Source organism: Penicillium waksmanii (genome assembly GCF_028829765.1).
Source record: "Penicillium waksmanii strain IBT 27052 chromosome Unknown utg000004l:1.0-5674109.0:1.0-5678898.0, whole genome shotgun sequence".
Classification (NCBI taxonomy): Eukaryota; Fungi; Ascomycota; class Eurotiomycetes; order Eurotiales; family Aspergillaceae; genus Penicillium; species Penicillium waksmanii.
In genome coordinates, this window is record NW_026643251.1 from 1,972,837 (window position 1) to 1,993,715 (window position 20,879).

Here is a 20,879-nt window from a genome sequence, read left to right on the forward strand (position 1 = left end):
ACGGGAAGAAGACAAAACCACGATAGTACCCCTTAAAACATTTTATAACCCAGACCCAAGCAAAGTTCAATTCAATTCAATTCATAACACATTCACAGCCTCGGCTTAAAGCCCAACCCAGTACCCGCAATATGCGGTGTCCCCTGGTTAAACGGACAAAGCTGGAAGAATCGCTCACGCGTACACTTAACCAAACTAGCACGCTTATGGGGCAAATCAATGACCTGATCCTGATGCAAACCGAAGGTATAATCATAAGTGAGGACCTTATCATTAGTAGACATAGGTTCACCAATGACATTCTCCGTGCGATGATCGTCGAGGAAACAGTAGTGAATCATACTAGGCCACCAAGCCATAACACGATGGGGACCACGGAATGCATCATTTCCAACAAGAGTATGCCGGCCGCGATCGAAGTCTCCCGAAGCATAATGCGCGCCGACATTATCCTCCTTGCTCCAGAAGATCTCATAATAGCTGAAGAACGTATCGTTGAACCGGCCCAGAACAGTCAGGGTGTGCGGGTCCTCGTGCTGGCGACGCAGATAATCGCGGTGTTCGTCCAGGGTACCAGTTTCTTTCCAACCGGCCGCGACGCGAGGGTCATTCTGCCATGTGTGGAATAAGTTTAAATGCTCCGGATTCTGATAATCGAGCGCAATAAGCGAGAAATGCTCATCTAGAAATGGGATGTAGCGACTGTAAACAACATGGCCGGGAGTAGGCTTTGGATGACGGCGTGGGTGGCGACGATGCACCGTCTCGGTTGAGGTCATTGTGTAGTCTCAGGCTGGGGACGGCGACCGCGGGGTTCCAGCTTGGTAACCAGATCGGCTGTCCACCTAGTGGCGAGGCGCAACCTTGCCAGAAAGCGCTGCGCATGACGAGGAGCTCGTTGGGGATGGTCTCGTAGGTTGTTGCGCTGCTCACGGGCGCTGGGTGGTCGATTGCTACCATTGACAGGCGGAGAGCGAGTGCGAGAGACTCGGCCTCGGGACCTTGGAGCTGGATGCGGAATGTCTCGATTTGCTCTTGCACTGTGAAGATGGAGTAGAGGAATAGCCAGATTTGGCCGACTGTGGGTGCGGAGGAGGTTTCCCAGGTTGCAATGCTTGCTGGGCTGCGCTGGGCGCGCGCCCAAGCTGTATTGTTGGAGGTTGTCACTGCGGTCTCTGGGTTTACGGGCTGTGGAGCGCTGAAGTAGAGCTGGCCATTCTCAAGCTCATGGGGGAAAGGCTGAGCTTCGCCGCCAGAGGCCTTGTGTAGCTGGAACAAGCGGTTTCCATCGTTGAGCTTGCTGGAGGGTACCAGATGGTAAGTGGTGAGGTAGGGATGCGGCAGCCGAATCTTGATCGGCGCCAATTCCTGGGAGCTGGCCATTTTGTATTGTGGGTGTGAGGGGAATGTGAATTGAGTTTCAACTTTCGTGAAGATCAAGCAATAGCCAAGGGACAAGGTTTCCTTCAGACACTTATAATGTCGGACACAGCCTGCCTTGGCCCAGCTTCCACATGCCCCCGAAAAGCTCCGTGGGCAGCGCCAGCCGACCTCGCTCAACGTAAGAGCTTGCCACGATACGTATTATGTTCTCCGGTAGTGCATCCAGATCCGAATAAGTCGGTCATCATGCACAAAGTGGAGAATCTGGGTCCCTTGGCGGAGTTTTGGGAAATGGAGGAGGCAATCGAGGCGATGATCAGTACGGGGGCCCACTGTACATACGTCTCGGTATGTTCCGCCTAGGGCTATTCGGATAACGGAAGAACAGAAGACTTCTCAGGAGATTATCCGCGTCAGATGCAGACTTGGAAATTGAGCCCGTGGCTCAAGTTGATTGCCAAGATCCTTGGCCGATCGCATTCTGCGATGCAGCCCTGCAGCCCTGCAGTCCTAGAGCTGGGAGGTTTTGATGCACGAAGCGACACCATGCCACATGTTGTGTTTCCTGGCTGCAGGCAGTCTTCTTCTCGGACATAACTACCCTTTTGCTCTCTCTTTGATTGAGAAATAAAAATCACTGGATTCGTGCGAGTATCCTCACTGCAAAGATCGGCATCAGCAGCGGTGGGGTATAAAGTGAGACAAAGTCGATAATTTACGCTTATACACGTATCGATTAAATACTATAATATACACTAATACTTGTGGCTGTAAGATACGAGTGACAATACCAAAATACCGGGAATACCTGGGAACTGCCAATTATTACCATACAAGTATGGAACGTAATCTTATCTTTACAGCCACTGCCCATTGGCACTCACAATCGATCTTGCACTAACTTCCTCTGGTCAAAGTGTTTTATTTTCTTCAGCTACAACCGGTGACACACCCGATGATGTCCACCGTGGGTCTCCCTAAACCCCGAACACCCGGCCCAGGGCTCGTGTTCTGGAAAAGCAATGCGATGGGTGGAGGGAGCTACCTGGAAGAGAAAAGCGTCTCGCGCGCGCTCTTTCGACCTTGAATAAGTTGAATTTGGACTTGGACTTGGATCGGCCCTTTCGAGTCCTGACTTCCATCATACTTCGACACAATGGCGGGCGCCGTTTTTTCCTCCCAGCGAGGCGCGCCAAAAGGTCTGGCCAGATTTGCCCGCTTCGATGTGCCCCTCCTGCGGGCGGCCGAATATCGCGGCCACGAGGTCGATCTTCTGCTGCTTGCATGGGCCCTGCTGCTCTATCGCTATAGTAATGGCAACCCCGTAGAATTCACCTGGGGAAGAAATGGCACCGCTGCTGATTTCACCTTTAACTGTGGTACCTCCAACTTGAACTGGAGCTTGACCCAGACCATTGAGAAGGCCTTGGAGGGTTTGCGATCATACCGAGAACAGATTCAAGCCGGCAAATTGGTGGAGCTGGATAGTGCGATTGTGTTCTTCAATGATGAGTGCGCCCCAACTGATCTTCCCAGCAATGCCTGGGTCAGTGACGGCGATGCTCTTGGTGGTGGGATGGCATGGGTAAGTCAGACAGAGGATAACTGCACGGCGTAACAACAAGTTGAACGGAGATCTAATCCGTACGTTTATTTTAATTAGGGAAATATTCAACTCCAAGCAACCATCTCAGATGGCAGTCTGTGGTTGCGACCCTGCTGGCGCGAACCGCTCGGCGCAGAGTACCTTGCGACACACTATGCGAACGCCCTGGTCGAAATACTCAACACACTCGTCTCCGACCTATCAAAACCTATCTCATCCGTGCTGGAACTGAGCGAGACTGACCGATCTGAACTTTGGCGCTGGAACAAGGATATGCCTGCCACAGAAGATGTCTGTGTACAAGACTTGATATTCGAGCAAGTCGAGAAGCAGCCGACAGCTCAAGCGATCTGCTCATGGGATGGCAATCTCACCTACGAGGAAATTGGCCGATATGCAACTTTACTTGCCCACCACCTTGTTCGAATAGGAATGAAGACTGGCCAGATTGTCCCCATCTGCTTTGAAAAGTCGCGCTGGACAATTGTCGCGGTGCTTGGTGTCTTGAGAGCCGGAGGCGCCATGGTGCTGATGGATCCCAGCCAGCCTCTTGACAGACGCCACACGATTGCCGAGCAGGTTGGCGCAACTTTGATCGTGACATCTCAGACACATGCGCCCTTTGCCCCCAAGATCGCACCAAGTGCCAAGGCGGTGGTCGTCTCCCAAGACACGCTGGACGAGCTAGCGGAACAGGCGACCAAGACCGCCAAGCCTGAACTTCCAGTCGTTCCTACCGACTCTATTCTCTACTTAATCTTTACTTCTGGAAGTACGGGTAAACCCAAGGGTGTCATTATCAATCACCGTACTTACACCACGAGCGCGATTGCGCGAAGTGCCGCTGTAGGCTATACTGCCAAGTCACGAGTGCTTGATTTCGCGTCATATGCATTTGATGTCAGTGTTGATAGTATGCTGTGTACGACGCTGCGCGGTGGTTGCCTGTGTATTCCCTCTGATGAGGACAGACTGAATGATATCAGCGGTGTGATTCGCCGGATGGGAGTGACCATGTCCAATATGACCCCGTCGGTCGCACGCATTCTAGACTCCGACATCATTCCCTCTTTGGATAGTCTTGGTCTTGGTGGAGAATCATGCTCTGTCGGAGACGTGTCTGAATGGGGTCAGTATACAAGAATTGTGATCGGATATGGTCCCTCAGAGTGTACAGTTGGGTGCACAATCAACTCGAGTGCGGCAGGCAAACCATATGTCAGCATTGGACCTGGCAATGGAGGTATCATTTGGTTGACCGACCCAGATGACCACAACAAACTGACTCCAATTGGTGGTGTTGGTGAGCTACTGGTCGAAGGACCGATTGTCGGTCAGGGTTATCTGGGTGACCCCGAGAAGACTGCTGCCGCATTTATCGAGGACCCCGCTTGGCTCCTTGCCGGTAGCAAAGAAGTCCCGGGACGCAAAGGCCGATTGTATAAGACAGGTGATCTGGTCCGTCATGACCCAGACGGTGAACAAGGGTTTATCTTTGTTGGCCGAAAGGACACACAGGTCAAGCTCCGCGGACAGCGCGTTGAGCTTGGCGAAATTGAACATCACCTGCGACGACTTCTCCCATCGGGGACCGATGTGGTCGCTGAGGTTATTGCGCCACAGGGCCGGAGCACGGAGTCAATGCTTCTTGCATTCGTTGCAGACCCCAACGCCGAGAAGCCTCAAAATGTTAAGGATAATGAGCTTCACCAGATCGAGTTCTCTTCCGCAATTCGTGAGAAGATGACTGACCTCAGCGAGCAGCTGTCCAAAGCTCTCCCGATCTACATGGTTCCCTCGACCTATATTGGTATCAATCGTATGCCAATGCTTGTCTCAGGCAAGATTGATCGCAAGCTGTTGCGTGCGTTCGGATCGCAGCTAACTCTGCAATCCAACTCTGAATCTTCCGGTGGGGAGAGCCAGGAGCCCACCTCGGAGACAGAGATCTGCTTACATGAAGTTTGGTGTCGTCTTCTGGGATTGAAGGCAGAAGAAGTTAGCACTACTCACAATTTCTTCATTCTGGGAGGAGACTCTGTTCTGGCTATGAAATTAGTGCCCGCCGTTCGTGAGCAAGGATTCGTGCTGACTGTGGCGGATATATTCAGCTTCCCTGTTCTATCAGACATGGCACGAGCAATGGAGAAGGAAGAGGCAAACTCGCAGGTCGAAGTTTCTCCGTTTTCCCTCATTGACTTTGCCTGGGACCGTAAGGCCGTTTGTGAAGAGGCCGCTAACCAATGCGGTGTTGAACTCTCTTCGATCGAAGATATATATCCCTGCACACCTCTGCAAGAAATTCTCATGGCATTTTCTGCCCGCTCCGCTGAGAGCTATGTCGCGCAACGAATTGCGGAAATTCCCAATGAAGAGACAGCTGACAAGTTGAAGGAGGCCTGGGATGTTGTCATCAATGATAGCGCGATCTTGCGCACTCGTGTCGTCGAGTTCAAGGAGCACGGCTTCATGCAAGTCGTCATCACGGATACTCCAGAGTGGCAGTCTAGCCATCTGAGTCTTGAGGAGTTCCTGGTGGACGACCAAAAGACCCCGATGTCTGTCAATATGCCCCTAAACCGGGTCTCAATCGTCCACGATGATGCTGCGAGCAAGATCTATTTCGTCTGGACAGTTCATCACGCCATCTACGACGGCTGGTCGACAGACCTGATGGTCGAGCATGCAAAGAACGCCTACAAGGGCGTCCCTACTACCCGATCAGCCGGGTTCAAGCACTTCATTCAGTTCCTTGTCGATCCTGCAAGAGAGAGCTCAAAAGACTACTGGCGTGTTCAGCTTCAAGGCGCAACCGGCCCCCAATACCCATCTCTACCATCGCGCATGTACATCCCCGAGCCCAATGCACTGGTTCAGCGAATTGTCCCTGTAGAGCAGATCTCACGCTCTAGCATTACCACCGCGACTCTCATCCGAGCTGCATGGGCTCTCGTAGCCTCGCAGTACACCATGAGTGACGACGTGGTATTTGGCGAGACATTTTCAGGACGAACACTTCGTCTTCCTGGCGTCGAGCAAATCGAAGGTCCCATGATTGCCACAGTTCCCGTGCGCGTTCGTATCGACCGATCCGCACCCGTTCAGGAATTCCTCCAAGGAATCCAAGAGCAAGGCCTCGTCAGAGCCGCGCATGAGCATCTCGGTATGCAAAACATCCGCCGTGTCAGCGGTGATGCTCAGTTGGCATGCGAGGTGAAGATGGGCTTGGTCATTCAGCCTCGATCAGCGGAAGCCTCAGAGGAATCCGCTGATGGGATGCCTCCTTTCCGCGTTGAAGATGCAGCTCACGAAGCGTTGCGCTTTAATTCTTACCCGCTCATGCTTGCTTGTTCGCTACGCTCCGACGGCTTCGAAGTTACAGCAAGCTTTGATTCGAACCTCATCACCGAGCCCCAGATGCACCGTGTTCTCGCTCAACTTGAATATGTCGTTTCGCAGCTCTGCAGTGATGATACGGCTCAGCTGAGCAATATCACCTGCATGAGCGAGCAGGAGCTTGCCGAAATCTGGTTGAACAACAAGGTTCCGGTATCTTCAGCGCCAGATGTCGCTGGTGTACTACTCGAGGAGACGAGAGGACTTACAACAGGAGATCAGTACAAGACGGCATTTGTTCCCTGGATCGTGAACCCCTCCAACCACAACCAACTAATGCCAATTGGGACCGTGGGTGAGCTCCTCCTGGAGGGCGTGGGGGAAGCCGCAAATCTCGATGCCCCCGAGTGGCTTTCCAAGGGAGCGGGCGATGCTCAAGGCCGCAGCGTGAAGCTCTATCAAACCGGCGACCTTGTCAAGTATGCCGATGACCAGAGCCTGATTTTCATGGGTCGTAAGGAGAGTCTCCGCAAGGTTGACGGCCATGTTATGGACCTTGCTGCAGTGGACCTTCAACTCCGACAATGGCTACCGGAAAATGCCCACTCGGCCAGTCAGCTTATTGTGCCCAAGGACTCGGGCAATCAATCACCAGCACTGGTTGCATTTGTGAGCGAGCCTCCTTCGAAGGAAGGCCGGGTAGTTGACCTTGGGCTCAAGAATCTTAGCGCACAGCTTCCAGTGTCTAATGTCATCTCGTCCGAGCTGGCGGATGCTATTGTCAGCTTGAACAAGAAGCTCGCTGACGTCCTCCCTCCTTACATGATTCCTTCGATCTACATCCCTCTCGAGAAGCTGCCATACCTCGGTGAACAGGTTGATGTCGACTCTCTGAAGGCCATGGCAGAGCACGTCACTCAAGATTTGCTGTTGCAGCTGCGAACGGCTTTCACCAACCTCCGGTCAGGTCGGGCCAAGCAAATGACCATGAAAGAACGAACACTGCGTGGTCTTTGGGCCAAGTCCCTCGGCATGGAAGAAGAGAAGATGGCACTTGATGACAACTTCTTCCGACTGGGTGGTGATTCTATCATGGCTATGAAGCTGGTTTCTGCGTTGCGTCTGGTGGGGTATCATCTGTCTGTGACGGATATCTTCCGCAACATGCAATTGAGTTCCATGGCCGGCGCTTTAGAAGAGGTGCCTTTGAACGGCGAGCGAGTGGTCAAGGTATATAAGCCTTTCTCAATGATCAATGTCAGTGATCGTCAAGAATATTTGTCGAAGAACATTGTTCCCGCCCTTGCCGATCCAGCATGGGATATTGAAGATGTGCTTCCCGCCACAGATCCCCAGCAGCGCGATGTGGAAACGACTGTCTCCAAGCCTCGGAGTGCAATTCAGTATAACATGCTATACTTCAACAAGGATGTTGATATGACCCGTTTGCTGGATAGCTTCCAGAAGCTTGTTTCCGCTCACCCTATTCTGCGGACCATCTTCGTCAAAGAGGGTAGCCGTGTCATGCAGGTTGTACTCAAGGACCTCAAGGCACAGATCTCCGAGTCTACTACAGAAGATCTCGTCTCCGATTTCTGCAAAAAGTTAGCAAAGCAAGACATCGAAGACGGCTCCTCATTCAACCTCGGCACATCATCTCTAAAACTCTTCCTCATCCACGGGACCGAGCAGAAAGCGCTCATGATCCGAATTTCCCACGCCCAATACGACGGAATCTCCTTCCCAGAAATCCTCCGCCAACTCGAGCTCCAATACGAAAATAAAGAACTCGATCAACCATCAACCCCCTTCCACAACTACATCCAATACCAATCCGATTCCAAGCTCGAAAACGTCCAATACTGGCGCGAGGTTCTACAGGGTTCTTGGTTAACTTCCCTCCCACCCGCAGAACCCACCAGCACGCCGCAATTCATCAAGAAAGAAGTCGACCTCTCATCCCGATCTCCGGATACAACAATGGCAACACTCCTCACAGCGGCCTGGGCGCGCGTTCTCTCAACCCATCTAAACACAAAAGATATTACATTCGGAGGCGTCGTTTCCGGCCGAACAGTCGACCTTCCCGACGTTGATAAGATCATGGGCCCGACATACCAGTACATGCCACTACGGGTTAAGTTCGACTCCGGATCTAGCGTGAAGGATCTTCTTGCTGGTGTACGGGATCAATTTCTTGAAGGAAGTCGTCATGCTACGCTAGGCTTCCAAGAAATTTCAGATAATTGTACCAGCTGGTCACCGACAATCCCGTTCTTCTCAAGTATCGTGCATCATCATGATATTGAGTACTTTGATACGATTCCGTTCGCTGGGACTGAGTGTGCTGTTGATTATACGAATCCCCATCCTGAGGCTGCGGATCCGATCCGTGTTACTTCGTACACTGAGGGGGGGTAAGACGTTTGTTGGTATTGCGGCTGATGAGGAGAGGGGGGAGTTTTGGGGGGAGAGGTTGGGTGAGTTGGCTAGTGTTATTGAGGGGTTGGTTAGGGATCCTGAGGCTGTGGTTTAATCCCCTTCCTCTTCCTCTTCTGGTTTCCTTTTCCTTTTTCCTTTTTGGTCTTGACTTGCTGTGCTCTGTACTTTTCATGCCTTGTTGTAATTATGCATACGTGTATATCTGCTGCATTTTCTTTCTGTGACTTTATGTTTTACTAGATCAACTCATTTCTTTTTCGACTTTTGCATGCATATTAATTAGTATGGAAAACCCTTTCAGGACAAAGCCGTGCCGTGGTTCTTGCTCATAATTATTACTTCAAAAAGAAGATCAATATTCCAGCACGTCTTCTAATTCATGTTGAGATTTGCCAACCAATAACTATGGTACTACTAGTACTAAGTCGGAAATCTTATCAATCTGATTATTTCGACCGCGGAACATGTCTACGCCACCGCATCCTCACCTCTACCGACCCAGCTTCCGGACCAAAGCAACAATCTACTACACTTACCCCTTTCATAAGTTAATGTCGGAAACTGCGGATGGCGGAGGCTGTGTAACAATACACGTACTAACAGTGGATCCCGTCACACACATGTACTCCCGTACAGCAAAGCCCTAATTACCGGTTTCCACGGTTTCCACGGTTTCCGCGGTATCCAACGATATCGGCTCTGGCTTATCTGATCACTGCAGACCGTTCTTATCTGATGTGATGACTCTCCCTCCGCAAAATCCTCTGTCCCCTTCTCTTCCCCCCAATTTCCCCCCAATTCAACCCTCCTCCTCCCTCTTACGCCAATTGCCTCCAACATGGAACTCAAAGGCCTCGCAAACCTAGCCCGGGGCCAACCAGGCATCCTCCACCAGATCGTAAGCAATTCTCCTCTCCCATCTCCCCCACCTACACGGACCCCATCCCATCTAACCACTCCTCCCCTAGACATCAAGCCTCGTCTCCTTCGAATTCACCCGCGGCTCCCCCCCGTAAACCCAACACATTAATCTTCGTCGGCGGCCTAGGCGATGGCCTAGCCTCAGTCGAATACCTAGCCGACATCGTCCGCGCCCTAACCGACACCAAATGGACCGTCTTCAATCTAATCCTCTCCTCCTCCTACGGCGGATGGGGCATGGGCCGACTAGGCAAAGACATCGACGAGATCGCCCAAACAGTATCCTACGTCCGCGAATACAAGACTCCCATCTACGGATCCGGCAAGGTAGTCGTGATGGGCCACTCAACCGGTTCCCAAGACGTAATGCACTACCTCAACTGTCCGAACCCGCGACCCGCGCACCCGGTCTTCGACAAGGGCTGTGCTGGTGTGGTTCGGCCCCAGATTGACGGGGCGATTATGCAAGCGCCTGTTTCTGACCGTGAGGGTATTCTTTGGGTTATTAAGTGCGGTACCAAGAGGGATAGTCCTGAGGTTATGAGGGAATTATATAATAAAGCCGTATCTGATGCGAGGGAGAATACGTATGAGGATGATGGGTCTGTTGATACGGTTGTTCCGCTCTCTGTTACTGGACGCATTGGATACCCGTCCACGGCACCGGTTAGTAGTCGGCGGTTTTTGAGTCTCGTTAGTCCTGATTCGCCCGGTGCGCCGGAGGAAGATGATTTGTTTAGCTCGGATTTGAGTGATGAGCAGCTTGGGAAGACATTTGGTCAGGTTGGCGTGAGGGGATTGTTGGGGCATAAGTTGTTGGTTTTGTATTCGGGTCGTGATCAGTCTGTTCCGCCGTGGGTGAATAAGGAGGCGCTTATCAAGAGGTGGGAGAAGGCTATTAATACTGAGGGGAGGGAATATTGGGATCGGAGGAGTATGATTATTCCTGGTGCTTCGCATGCGTTGAGTGATGATGATCAGGCGGAGCCGAGGAGGATTTTGGTTGAGCAGGTTACTTCTTACCTGAAGGATATTGAAATTTCGTGATCTGGGTGTTACATGTACAAAGTTGAAGTTTTTAATACTGGATTAAGTAAAAGCGATTCTTGGCAAGGAATACAACCTTGTAGGGAAAAACAAAAGTTGGAATGAAATCACAAAGCGAATTGATACTAGTAAAAACATACAATCCGACTCGGAGTCATAAACGTCAACAGCCTGAGAACAAAACCCAAAACTTGAAAAACTTCAATCTAAAAGAAAGGTGCATTTGTCCGGGCTACTACTACTAGTAGTACTAATCTTCCATGTCGCCAACGCCTAAGGTCACTACGGTTCCAGTAACTGTATTAGTCAAGTAATACCGTTGCCACCATTATATTTTAATCAATATACAATATGAGGGTCGCGTTATTACTACAGTAGGTTAATAGAGATATGGCTAATGTTTGTATAACCCTAAGGTAATAAGGTTACTAGTACTATTAAGCCCTGGGGGCAATAAGCCGATGGGGAGGTCGTACCTGCCAACACGACTTGAAACTCTAGTATATCCAAGCGCCTCCCTCCCTCTATTTTCATCCGAATCTCCCACTCCGAAACTTGAAATTCTCTCTTCATCCAGTTAGCCTTGATCTATCTCACTCCCCAGTGACCTTTGTGCGGATCTTCACGCTAGGCCTAATTGTAGTGCTCGACTACCTCGCCCTGGTCCACAGGTCAGTCCTATCCAAGCAAATCAAATACTTACAATTGTCGCTGAAATGGACCATCCGCCCCGGAAGAATTAAACTTGTCAGAGCACTTGCCAAGGACTTGGACGAGCTCATTGAGATGCATGAAAATGCCGAAGAAGTCACTTTGAATAGGCCACTGGAAAGGAAGTGGATTTTCGACATCTTCGGTGCGGAAAGGGAAGAGCGAGCGATTGGCCAAGTGTGTGCCTATAACTACTAGTGAGTAGTTAGCACCTTCCACTTTCGACAGGACTAGACTTTATTGGGACTATATCAACCCACAACCAGAATGCTGGGCCAGTTTCTATGTAAGCTCACTCGCGGCTGATATTCGATTACAACGCCACGATGCTTAGGTGGATCTAGTGTTTTACAGCGTGCTACTACGGAGTAGCTCCAGAGCTATGTATGCCAGAATAATTTCCCCGGAAATACTCTGCGATATTTACCATAGCAACCGGGGATACGGAGTACTAGTACTGTACTAACTAGTAGTTAGTTAGTTATTGGGGCTATCTACTTGAACCCACTTATGACAAACGACGTCTCACAAACAAAAGTACCGAACTACAACTGAGAAAATAAACTTGAAATCCTTCATATGATATCATAAATGCTAAAGCTTAGCTGGGTTCAAGGTCAGGTACAAAGTACTTCTAGTACGAGTACGAACGAGATAGACTAAATACTGCCACGGGCACGCGCATGGAGGCTGTCTTTAGCAGGAAGGTCGTTCCCGTGGACAGCAACAACCAAAAAGGAAAGGAAACAAAAAGCAATCCTCATTGGTAGTCCGACTCCGACTCCGTCCTCCGTGCTCAAAGTGAAGCTCGGTTAGCCCCATGCACCATCCACAACGGCCCGAGGCAAGGGCGCCCCCGCCCCCCTGGCCCGTTTTCAGGGGCAGAGAACGGGCAGATGCGAGTAGACCTGGAACAAGCTAGGCATTAGCTATGGCACCAGCGTTAGGCACAGGCCAGCCCATTGACCAATTCTGCAATAGTCCACCCAAGAGCCAGCGCGGCGGAACGGAGCCCTGCCGATCAAACTAGGCAGGTAGGCAGGCGGATAGGCAGGAAGGATTTCCAACTACTCCGTACGAGTACACGAATAAACTAAGCTAAAGCAGGGCAGGCCAAGAACAGATTAAATCAGGGACGCGTCGTTGCGTTGCAGTCGAATGGGTCGAAGGATGCATGTTCTAGGCCGGACAGGACTGGACCCGTTCATGAGGGGATGGGTTCATCCTAGGCAAAAAGGCAAATTGATCCAACCAGAGTGAAGGGGATAGATTAAATTAAATTCGGGACTAGAGGCCCAGAGGCCGAATGGCCCAGTTCAGGAAGGAACAAATGAACAAATGAACAAATTCAGCATCCGATTTCCTCTCGATTAAGCACGGCTCGGGCGGGAGTGTGCCATATGGCGACCGGGTCTCCCAACGGCCGGGAGGATCCGTTGGTGACGCTTGCCTTTTGTTCCAAGGTTATCATTGGTGAAGGCAGTTAGTCCCAGTTGGTCCGAGTTGGTCCCGGATTGTTTTAGGGGGTGTTTTGCGATGAGGATGGCCCCTTCGTCGGGTGTTTCCGCTGGGTCCGGATACTTGCCGAAGCAGTTAAGCGAGAGTTAAACAGAGGCCAGAGTAAGGTTTACAAGTCTACGTGTCTATGTGCCTCTGTTTTATGATGTTTAAATCGACAGTGGGTATACTCGTCGCTATGGCTTAGACAAAAGGGCTCTCAATTGCTAAACCCAAGGGAGTGGAAGAGGGAGTTAGTAGCACCTTAGAGCTAGACTCCAGAGCGCCAAGAGGAATTAGTTGAGACAGCTCCAAGCTCCACAGTCCACTGGGTCCACGATCGGAATACTCTAGGAGTACTTTATTTCAGGTGTCTACGAGTAAGTGCACAATAGTAGTATGAATGTATTCTGCTACTTAAAGTTGTCACTGTACTATATTCCCGGTATCAGATATATCATATAGCTCTGGCTATGGCTTGCCCGATAGGTTACCCGATAGCTATGGCTATAGCTACTAGTAATACTCTAGGGTACGGGTTGGGATAATCATGCAGGAAATACCTAAAAGAAATCAATAATTATAATTATAATTATAATCATAATTATAATATCTACTCTAGTACCTACTCCCACTGCCCCTTTCCTGGGTACCCTAAACCCTATGGCATCCCCTAATTCCTGCCCAGCCTAGACTTCCTCGACTCGAGTCCACTTTCCGAGTCCACTTTTAGTCCCGTTCATTCAGATTGTGCCCTGTGCTTCTGTTTGTGCCCTGTGCGTCTACCCTGCTACCCTGCTGCTATTGCTCTTGCTATTGCTGCTGCCCTGCTGCCCTGCTGCCCTGTGTCTGTCTGTGCTGGACTGGATTCTACTCTATTTCCATTACATCTATTTTATTCCATCCATCCATCCATCCATCTACTATCTACTCTACTCTACCCAACCCTATTTGTTGCACTAGCACCTCCTGGACTGTGTGGGTAGCTCTCCCGCCTTTTTTCTTTTTCGTTTTCCCCCGCCTGGAACGTGGCCCCTCGTTGAATTTCCCCTCCCTCTTTCCTCCTGCTTCTCTTTCTTACCCCCCCCCCCCCCCCCTCCTCTCCTCCCCCCCTTACGATTCACAATCACACCCATTGCCCGCCATGTCGGGGAAAATGACCTTGTACAAGCTGGTGGTCCTGGGCGACGGTGGTGTCGGAAAGACTGCTCTCACCATCCAGGTATGTTCTCCCCCTCCCCCCCGACGGGGAGCAATCCCTGACCTCTCCTCGCTCCAACCACACCCCCAACAAGGACTCGACACTGATCATAATAGCTCTGTCTCAATCACTTCGTTGAAACATATGACCCCACTATCGAAGATTCCTACCGCAAACAAGTCGTCATCGATCAACAGTCATGCATGCTCGAGGTGCTGGACACGGCGGGCCAGGAGGAATACACCGCACTGCGCGACCAGTGGATCCGTGATGGCGAAGGCTTCGTTCTCGTCTACAGCATCACATCGCGTGCTTCCTTCTCTCGCATTACCAAATTCTACAATCAAATTAAAATGGTCAAGGAGTCCGCCAGCTCGGGTTCCCCCTCTGGCCCCAGCTACCTCAACTCCCCCATGCAGGGTTCGAACGGCCCCCCACTCCCCGTCCCCGTCATGTTAGTCGGCAACAAGAGCGACAAGGCTGTCGAGCGCGCCGTCTCCGCGCAAGAGGGTCAAGCTCTGGCCAAGGAAATAGGTTGTGAATTCGTCGAGGCCTCCGCCAAGAACTGCATCAATGTCGAAAAGGCTTTCTATGATGTCGTCCGCATGCTGCGCCAGCAACGGCAACAAGCTCAAGGTGGTCGGTCGCAGGATCGCCGTCAACCGGGATTCACAGGGGGTCGAGACCGAGACGCCGAAGCCAAGTATACTGGTTTCCGGTCCGATAAACCTCGACATCGCAACCGACTCTGCACCATCCTGTGAATCCGGCCGGGCCCGTCCGGGAGACGTGCATCGAGTCTCTTATCTCTTTTCCTTTTCCTTTTGTGTTTCCTCGTCGATTCGTTTCAACGCTTCTGATCTCCTTTACCCTATTCTCTCTACCCCCTCTGACATGGCTGTTCCTTTCTAATTCTTGTGCTCCCTTTTGGTTGTATGTTTCCAGCTGGTTTATTGGTCTCGGGTGCATCTGGAGGGTGGTTTCTGTCTTTTGGTTACGACCTTCCGTTCGGCGTCGGTACCTTCTTGCTCTCCTCTTATCTCTCGCTTTCGCTCTCACACAAACACGCGCACACTCACACCCACACCCACACCCACACCCACACACACACACACACTCTCTCTCTCTCTCTTCTCCCCCGTCTCTCAACCTGGCCCCATCCACCCACTCCGCTTGCTGTCGAGTGCGACAAAGCAGCGATTGCCACATACTCGACTCGACTCGACTCGACTCGACTCGACTCGACCCAGACTGAATTTGGTCTTGTTCGATGGTGTCTTTCGCATCGCACATCGCACATCGCTCGACAGCTCGCAGAAAGGAGCGGCCTCGCATTTCATTGGAGCAACCCTGACGCCACAAACACAAAAAAACTTTCCCCGGCGACGAAGCCAGAAGATCGCAGTCGCGCATTAGCAGGCATTTCGATATGATACCCTACGACTGAGCTTGTTCTATTATATTATTTGGATTGAATTTCTGCCAGCCATATTGCAACGTATATAGACAATACAGATTTCGACTCAATTCTTTCCCTTATCCTGCCTGCTCTGCCCCTGACTGACCCTTGACCCTCCCCCCTCCGAATCGTATTCTTAGACATCTCCCTAATATGAGAGGTCCAAAAAAGAAAAAGCGAGCATAAGTACCGTATGTATCCAATAGTTAAAAGTACGTACAAGAGCAGTGTTTCAGCCTCCGCCCTCGATAAAAGTGGTACTGATGGGGTACTGGCGGCGCCACCGCGTCAATGGCGGCAAAGCAAGTACCGCAGAAGTAGCGATTCTCCTCCGCCCAAAATCGCTCAATGCGGGGAAAAAGCACAGACTCCCTCGGGCCAGAAGTGCTTCCCCCGCACCACATCACATTGCATTTCACGCTTTCACATTTTCAGCTCATTATTCGCTATGCACACACAGACCCCTGCATCACTTAGTTTCTCTTCCACAGGCCCGAACCAATCGTATCGGAGCGGCTCGGATGGACTTTGAGAACCTCGGGCCCTGTTCACTTCTTAACGCTGGCCCAGGCCGCGCAGCATTACAACATCACATCAACTTCATCCATCCCTCGGAATTGGAATTGAACACAGTTTGCTTCGCTTAAGCCCACACCCACACCCACACCCACATTCAAGCCCAGGCCCAAGCCCAGCCGCAGTCCCAACCAAAATCATGCCGCCAACGCCACATCCACAACAAACAGCCCTCACCCACTCCCTCTCAGACCCAGAAACATTCTGGACCGCACACGCGAATCGGCTCCACTGGGCCCAAAAGCCAACCCAAGCACTGACGCGGCGAACTAAGACGCTGGCCAGCGGGGTCCAACACGAGCATTGGTCTTGGTTTCCGGACGGTGAGATCTCCACGAGCTACAATTGTGTTGATCGGCATGTGGAGAATGGACTCGGTGACCAGGTCGCTATTATTTGGGAGTCGCCTGTTACTGGGATCACGGAGGAATATACTTATCGACGGTTACTGGATGAGGTGGAGGTTTTGGCGGGCGTGCTTAGGGAGGAAGGGGTTAGGAGGGGTGATGTTGTTATCATTTACAGTACGTTGGGCCTTCTCTGCTCTGCTTTGCCCTGGCTGTGGTCGATCCTGTGATCTGAGACTGTATATCCACCCAAGATGTCTAAGGACATGACTAACCTCATCGTGCCATCCAGTGCCAATGATCCCCGCAGCCCTAATCGCCGCGCTGGCCATAACCCGACTCGGCGCAATCCACGCCGCCGTCTTCGGTGGCTTCGCTGCGGCGTCACTAGCGCAACGGATCGACGCAGCGCGGCCCAAGGCCATAATGACCGCCTCGTGCGGTATTGAAGGAGCCAAAGGTCCCATCTCGTACCGGCCGCTGGTGGAGGGTGCCGTAGCTGCTGCCACGTTCAAACCTAGCAGGGTTATTATCTGGCAGCGGGACCAGCTGCGGTGGAATAATCCGGATAAGCTTGGTGGTCAGCGGAATTGGCAGCGCATTGTTAAGAGTGCCCGTATGCGTGGGGTGAAGGCGGGCCCTGTTGCTGTCAAGAGTACGGATGCGCTTTATATTATCTATACCAGTGGTAAGACCGACCCATTGAAATGCCCCAACACAACACTGGAATCCATTCTATGATTACGATTACCCTACCGTGACCATATCAGTTTCACTGACAAACTCCCAGGCACAACAGGTCTGCCAAAAGGCGTCGTCCGCGAAGCAGGCGGGCACGCCGTCGGCCTAGACCTCTCCATCCGCTCATTATTCAACATCCAGGGACCCGGCGACGTAATGTTCTGCGCCTCAGACATAGGCTGGGTCGTCGGCCACTCATACATCCTCTACGCACCACTATTGGTCGGAGCAACAACAGTCCTATTCGAAGGCAAACCAATCGGCACCCCGGATGCAGGAACCTTCTGGCGCATCATCGAGAAACATAAAGTCAATACCCTCTTCACAGCACCAACAGCCATGCGAGCAATTCGCAAAGATGATCCGAACGACGCCCTCTTCAAAGAAGTCGGGGAACGGGGTGGTCTCAAGTCGCTACGTGCGCTGTTTTTGGCCGGCGAGCGCAGTGAGCCTAGTATCGTTTCTGCGTATCAGGGATTACTTTCGAAATATGCGGCGACGGGTGCGCAGGTCGTTGATAATTGGTGGTCTTCGGAGTCCGGGTCGCCTATTACGGGTCTTGCGTTGGATAGCCATGCAGCTATTGTTGCACCTGCACCCAGGAAGGAGACTCGGAAGACTGAGACAGCGCCGTTATCGACAAGACCCGGCTCAGCAGGTCTCCCAATGCCAGGCTTCGACGTTCGAATCGTCGACGACGAAGGGAATGAAGTCGCACCCGGAACAATGGGCAATATCGTTATGAAAGCCCCACTTGCACCGACGGCGTTTACGAGTCTTTTCCAGGACGAAGAGCGCTTTTATAAGGGCTATTTGAAGAGATTTGACAGCGTGGGAAAGAATTGGGTTGATACCGGTGATGCGGGGCTTATTGATGAGGATGGTTATGTGCATATTATGTCTAGGTCGGATGATATCATTAATGTTGCGGCTCATCGGTTTAGTACTGGTACGTGCATTGCAGTAGAGTGGAGTGGAGTGCAGTGGCCATTTAAGATGAGACAACGAAAAGCTAACATCATTCCCAGGAACAATCGAACAAGCAATCCTCTCCCACCCATCCATAAGCGAAGCAAGCGTCGTCGGAATTCCGGACCCGATAAAAGGCCATCTCCCCTTCGCATTCATCCACCTTCGCGACGCAGATTCCAACACAGACATCCCAGCAAAACCACCCGCAAAACTCTTCGCCGAAGTAAATGAGATTGTCCGGACGCAGATCGGGGCTATCGCGTCATTGGGCGGAATGATTCAGGGCCGGGGTATGATTCCTAAGACTAGGAGTGGGAAGACGTTGAGACGGGTGCTGAGGGAACTTGTTGAACGGGGTGTTGGGGGGGATTTTGAGGGGGTTGTTAGTGTGCCACCGACTGTTGAGGATGCGGATGTTGTTGATGTTGCCAGGCGAAGGGTTAGGGAGTATTTCGAGTCTGGGGCTGGGGTTAAGGCTAAGCTTTAGGTTTGAGGGCTTTGGTTGGGCTTAAGATAGCTAGGTTTTGAAATCTAGGTCTGGTAGGAATTATGAATTTTTTTTGGTGTAAGGATTGTTTAGGTGTAAATTTCGAGGGCCTGTAGGGTAAAGGTGCGAAGAGCGCAGATACGAGGAAGATCGTGAGATGACGAAGATCACGATATGATGAGCATGGATCAAGATACGACGCGCATCAAGATAGTACCAGGATTAAGATGCGACAAGGGCCAAGATCCCATCCCGTGGGAGAAAAAAAAGGAAGCAGGAAAGGTGAATATGTGGATGTCTACGGCGCAAGGCATCGAGGCAACAACCATGTGATTCGTTACAAAAGACAAGATAAAAGAGACATGATATTGTCAAAGAATTTTTGCGCTTTCCTCCGCACTTTCACTGGTATCACTCCCAATTAATCTGTATTCCTGGCGAAGCCTATTTAGTTCGTGTGAATATTGCAAATATTCAGGGTGATCATCGTCCAATAACTCCATTGCCTTCTCCATGGTCAGAATGGATTCAAATAGAGCATGTTCCTCATCTTTCTCTTCATAAAGAAGATACAAACAATGAGACAAAATGCCCAGCGTGAGATAAGCATTCGGATCTGTCGCCAGGCAAAGGTCCGTAACTTTTCTGAGCTCCTCGATTCCCTTTTGTAAATCGTCAACGTTCCCTTCTAGCTCATATCTCATACAGTGACATCTTCCAAGCTGATAAAAAACACTGCCTTTCCAAATGAGTTTTGGGGAAAAGTTTTATACAGCTCCCCAAAGATCTAGATACTCTGATCCAATCTTCAACTTTGTTGTCAAGGTAGCCCCGCTCGCTTATATTAGCTGCAAGGTCTAGGGAATAGTCGAATGCATTGTCTGTAAGGTGGACACACTCTTTCAAGTCCAAAATAGCCTGATGGGGCAATTCTATGTTATCAGAATGATGGAAGCCAGCGTAGAGGACTTGAGCGTGCTGGTACACAGCATAGGCATGATCAACCCTTCCAGCCCTTGGAATTTGCATCGCTTTTTCTGACACCAGAAGTTCTTTTAAATCCTCGGACGTTTAATATCGAGAATATTTGAGCTCTAATCCCGTGCTCAGAATTCCCAGCCTCCTGGCTAGCTTTGAGTCACCATCACGGGTTTTTTGGACGGCCGTTCGGGCCAATTCAATACCGTACAAGAGATTTGCAACGCCTCCTAGCTTGGGGTAATTTCCCACTAAGCCTTGGCTCAACGCAGTCAGCATTTCAGGTGGATCTGGAAAGTAGGACTTCTCAGGGAATTCTTGAATTGCATCACAAAATACCCGGGCTGAAACGTGGGTTGGCAGGGCCGAGCAGCAAAATATATCCGTTGGCAAAGCTACTATTGTATGACCATAATTGGATGCTATCTTGTTTAGCAGCAATGCTTCAAGGTCTTCAAGTTCAAAACTTGAGTCTCGATAGCTTTCCTTGAAGTGAACAATCCAGTTTGAACATCCGTACTCTCCGAACTCAAAGCTGTCTTTGCACCAGCTGTGATAATCGTTCCGTTCACTGCTAAAGAGTGCCATGTAGTCACCGATTGTTTTAGAGCCGGAATCATTTGAAATGAAAGGCAAGGAGATGTAGTTCATACAGATATCTGCCAGCGTCCTGTGGCAGTCTGCGAGGTCGAATTTAGGTAGCCAGCTTGGAAAATCCCCTTCTGAGAAGTAGTCTTTGACAGTCTGGTGGGTGGGGTAGACTCGGCCGGCCACAATGTCAAATACAAAGCCGCAACTTCCACAGATCTCGACCTCCATAGCCCCATCTGGTAAGAGAAAAAAGTCTTCTTTCTTTTGGCAATTGGATTTGGGTTGCAGGTGTAGCTTCACCACAATTTTCATTTCTGTGATAGTCAAGGGCCTGGTCGCTGCGAGCAAGATTTGAATCATCGCTTTAACAAGTTGCCGATTTCCCGGTCGAACATCTTCTAGGAACTTCTTGTAGACCTGGTGTATTTCTTTTGGAAGTGATTTGAAGATATGGACCCAGTCTTGATAAATTCCATTAATTGACTGAGCACTATTCTTACATTGGCGACTGTCAGAAATAAGAAGTGACTCTTTTCTTTCTGAGGACTGGCCTGGGGAGAAAAATTAGAGGAACTAGTAGCATT

At 50.8% G+C, this 20,879-nt stretch overlaps 6 protein-coding genes across 6 annotated transcripts; 4 read left to right on the top strand and 2 right to left on the bottom strand.

Annotated features, from left to right (window-relative positions):
- Positions 1–92: 92 nt before the first annotated feature.
- Positions 93–1,383, bottom strand: N7481_003548 (GNAT family N-acetyltransferase; the record flags this gene model as incomplete). Its single annotated transcript, XM_057262767.1, has 2 exons — positions 93–787; positions 864–1,383. The coding sequence occupies 2 exons, from the start codon at positions 1,381–1,383 to the stop codon at positions 93–95; spliced, it is 1,215 nt and encodes a 404-aa protein (XP_057124428.1).
- Positions 1,384–1,629: 246 nt separating this feature from the next.
- Positions 1,630–1,980, top strand: N7481_003549 (uncharacterized protein; the record flags this gene model as incomplete). Its single annotated transcript, XM_057262768.1, is given in 2 exon segments — positions 1,630–1,731; positions 1,747–1,980. 2 exon segments carry the CDS (start codon positions 1,630–1,632, stop codon positions 1,978–1,980), a joined length of 336 nt encoding a protein of 111 aa, XP_057124429.1.
- Positions 1,981–2,539: 559 nt separating this feature from the next.
- N7481_003550 (uncharacterized protein) lies at positions 2,540–10,735 on the top strand (the record flags this gene model as incomplete). The annotated part of the gene is made up of 3 exons (XM_057262769.1): positions 2,540–2,968; positions 3,047–8,727; positions 9,736–10,735. The coding sequence occupies 3 exons, from the start codon at positions 2,540–2,542 to the stop codon at positions 10,733–10,735; spliced, it is 7,110 nt and encodes a 2,369-aa protein (XP_057124430.1).
- Positions 10,736–14,087: 3,352 nt separating this feature from the next.
- rasB (Ras small monomeric GTPase RasB) lies at positions 14,088–14,908 on the top strand (the record flags this gene model as incomplete). The annotated part of the gene is made up of 2 exons (XM_057262770.1): positions 14,088–14,165; positions 14,261–14,908. 2 exons carry the CDS (start codon positions 14,088–14,090, stop codon positions 14,906–14,908), a joined length of 726 nt encoding a protein of 241 aa, XP_057124431.1.
- A 1,410-nt stretch (positions 14,909–16,318) lies between these two features.
- N7481_003552 (putative acyl-CoA synthetase) lies at positions 16,319–18,726 on the top strand (the record flags this gene model as incomplete). Its single annotated transcript, XM_057262771.1, has 4 exons — positions 16,319–16,703; positions 16,819–17,214; positions 17,317–18,216; positions 18,296–18,726. 4 exons carry the CDS (start codon positions 16,319–16,321, stop codon positions 18,724–18,726), a joined length of 2,112 nt encoding a protein of 703 aa, XP_057124432.1.
- Positions 18,727–19,797: 1,071 nt separating this feature from the next.
- N7481_003553 (uncharacterized protein) lies at positions 19,798–20,607 on the bottom strand (the record flags this gene model as incomplete). The annotated part of the gene is made up of 1 exon (XM_057262772.1): positions 19,798–20,607. The coding sequence occupies one exon, from the start codon at positions 20,605–20,607 to the stop codon at positions 19,798–19,800; it is 810 nt and encodes a 269-aa protein (XP_057124433.1).
- Positions 20,608–20,879: the final 272 nt, after the last annotated feature.